Source organism: Nicotiana tabacum, chromosome 17 (genome assembly GCF_000715075.1).
Source record: "Nicotiana tabacum cultivar K326 chromosome 17, ASM71507v2, whole genome shotgun sequence".
Classification (NCBI taxonomy): Eukaryota; Viridiplantae; Streptophyta; class Magnoliopsida; order Solanales; family Solanaceae; genus Nicotiana; species Nicotiana tabacum.
In genome coordinates, this window is record NC_134096.1 from 101,371,696 (window position 1) to 101,374,890 (window position 3,195).

Consider the following 3,195-nt stretch of genomic DNA (forward strand, 5'->3'; position numbering starts at 1 on the left):
TCTATTAACCCGAGTGTTTACCCGAAAAATGGATAGAGTTGAATTTATACGTAGTTCCGAGGATATGTGGCGTAACTTAACACAAAATGTAAGGATAAATAGAAATGTAAATATAGATTGAAGAGAATGCGAAATAGATAAGGTTGTCAGGAACAATGAATTTATTTCGACCGTATACACCGATGTAAATATCGATCGGACGTGTTAAGGCCGAAATCTATTTTGACCGTATACACCGAGATCTCTGGTTAAGGACGCGGATATCTCTCCATTCCCCCACCACGCTCCTTGGTGATACTGTAGTAAATTCTTTGTTTGTTGCAGAACTAGTACTTTTAGTCTTGTTGGGTCAATCCCTTTACACTGGACGGGTTTTTTCTTTACTTTCTACTCAGAAAATTGTACGTATTGACTGCAACACGGTCTACAAGGAAGATCTCTCTTTACATATACAACAATGCAGAGAATTTAACAAAATCCTCTGTGGAAAACTACTTTAGTACATTTCTCATTATTCAATAGCTAGTTAGATTGATAATGATGTAAGGTACAATATTAATATTAGGTTTAGGGACTTGTAGTTGATCTTCTCTTTGCTGCATTCAGAATGATGGCACGATTCCATAACTGCTATCTGCAATTAACTGTGTGGAGAACATCTGGTCTACTTCAGCCTCTACATCTGTTCTTTTCGCGAATCGACCTTTGATTCTTGGCCGTGTTTCTGCATACGCTTTTCTTGAAGCATACCTTATGGTTTTCTCAAATTTACGGTTTCTTTTCTTCTCTCTGTACCTAAGGACTCTGGCTTCCCTGTCCATTGGAGTAAGCTGGGTAGGCATTTGAATCGGAGGGCCTGAGAAGAGGTCAATGGTCCCTTTTGGAAGTCGCGGGTGGGAGTTTGAAGTTTCACTAAGTGCAGATTCTGGAACAACACTAACATCAATGGACGAAATCGAAACCTGATAAATACATACCGACAAGAGTGTTAGTTTTATACAGTAGCAATGTAAAGAATTTTTACAATATCAGCACAATGTAACTGATTATAGAAAGAGCAGCGAATCTTTGTTAAAGGTTTATGGTACAAAAGTTACAAGGCCCTGTTTAAGATAAGAAAAGATAGTTATAATGGCAAAATATGCGCAGCTAAAATGAGAAATCCTCTATTGAAAAAGCATGAATAATTCAGAAGCACTAAACAATCTCTTAAAAAGTTGAATATGAAAATTTAGTAGTATATCCGTAAGACGACTCATGAATTTAATTAAAGTGCATCTAATTGCCTGAATTGAGATACATGGATATAGTGAAGAAAACTTACACTGTGACTCATAGAAGCAGGGTAACCATATCCTGTGTTAGAGTTGTCATACTCCATTCCTAGCTGAAAACTCAGGTGGTGATTGTGCTGCTGCTGTTGTTGTTGTTGTTGTTGGTAGAGAATCATAGATTTCCCCTGTCTGTCCTGAACTGGCACCACGCTATCTCCTCCGTAATTCTTCTGAGGAACAGAGTAATTTTGTTGCTGCTGATTAACACTGTACTGATCATTAAACTGACTATCCCCTCCATACTCCGCAAGATCCAAGTATTCATCCACTACTTCCCCACCAAACAACATCCCATAGTTATTTTGGTTGTTATTGTTGTTATTAATGTTCTTGTTGTTGTTCTTAACAGGAAGATTCAGCAATAACCATGAAGCTGCTTCATCTTTATCTTCTTCATCTATTGTCGTATCATCTGCATCCTGAGTCAAACTCAAGAACCCATCATCCTCCGTGGCATCCCCCTCGGGGCCACCAATCATCAAAGTACCACCGCTAAGGGTGTCAACAGCTGGAGGACCATATAGGGTACCTGCATGAAAATATTCAGAATTTAAATTTTATGGATTATAAGGTTTTTTGAAAATCTTTGTATCTGTGCTCGACTTCAATTAAAGGCATTACCTGGAATGGGCATAATTGGGACACGGTGGTGACGGCGTGCCAAGGGGTTAGCAGAATGGATATCAGCGTCGCAGGAGGCACAAAGCGAGGCAGCATCCGCCTTGCAAAGAAAGGCTGCAGGAGCGCGTTCACACGCCTCGCAAACCCAAACGCGCTCATGACGTGAAGCCACAAGGTTTGCTGCATGTATGCGGGCGTCACAGCCCGCACACAAATATGCAGAATCGGCCCTGCAGTAAACGGTGCATGCAGTAGACCGGCAAGTGTCGCACACCTTTGCCCAGTTGTTGCTGCTGTTTTCCTTTTTCAACATTGAACTAATTTTGGCTTCTTTTTTCTTCTTCTTGCTCTCTATTTTCTGTTGTATAACTTTGTACTTCTGAGTACTGAACTTGTAGCAGGTATGCTGTGGACTTAAGAGGCACTGTGAAATATGAAGGGGGGAAAGGGGAAAATACAGTAGGCAACTACCAAGTGGGAAGAGAATCCATAGGCGACACGTGGAATGAAGTTAATGGCTAGGAAAAGTTGTTTCATTATCTTGTGGTGGCTGGTGATTCTGGTGGGGCCGGATGGTGGGGACAGGCAACAAGGAGGTTGAAACAAGTGGGTCCACGGGGCTTTTGGCTTTTGGAATCAATTGAGCTGGGAGAGCTTTGTCCAAGAGATTGCCTTTTAAGGGGGAGTCTATAGTCTTACTTACTGACACACTTCCTATTATTTAATTATATCAGGTGTTACTGTAACTGTTATGTATGCATTGTAGCTGTGTACGCTACATTCGTACAGTCCACCTACATCAAGAGGAGTTGAGTTTAATTGAATTCTTTTAATATCATCATTCTAAAGAAACTTGTACTATCATGTAACTGTTCATATTAACTCTAATTTGAGAATTTAGAAAATAAAGCAAAATAGCAAATAACTTGCTATAATAATTCGTTAAAATACATTGCATGATGTAAAAGTTAAGTGTACTGCCGATTTATATAAGTTAAATACAGAAAAAATCAAATTTTTAAGTCAATAATGTAGAATCTTGCAACTACCTTCTTGCTTTTTGGGTTTTTTGTAACAATGAATACAAACTTAAGTAAGTTTATGTTGTATGAGATTAGAGAACAAATAAATGTAATATTACACTTCTCCTGGCATAAGTCGCCCTCCTTGCTAACAAGATGTTTTTGAGTTGCCAAAAGAAGGCATAGCACGAATAAAATATTTCCTCTTTGACACATTG

The 3,195-nt window shown here is 39.2% G+C and overlaps 1 protein-coding gene across 1 annotated transcript; it reads right to left on the reverse strand.

The window, feature by feature from the left end:
- Positions 1-406: 406 nt before the first annotated feature.
- On the reverse strand, positions 407-2,318 carry LOC107765723 (zinc finger protein CONSTANS-LIKE 2-like). Its single transcript, NM_001324884.1, is given in 3 exon segments — positions 407-962; positions 1,325-1,863; positions 1,956-2,318. Coding segments are annotated over 3 exon segments (1,212 nt in total). The 5' UTR covers positions 2,269-2,318; the 3' UTR covers positions 407-602.
- Positions 2,319-3,195: the final 877 nt, after the last annotated feature.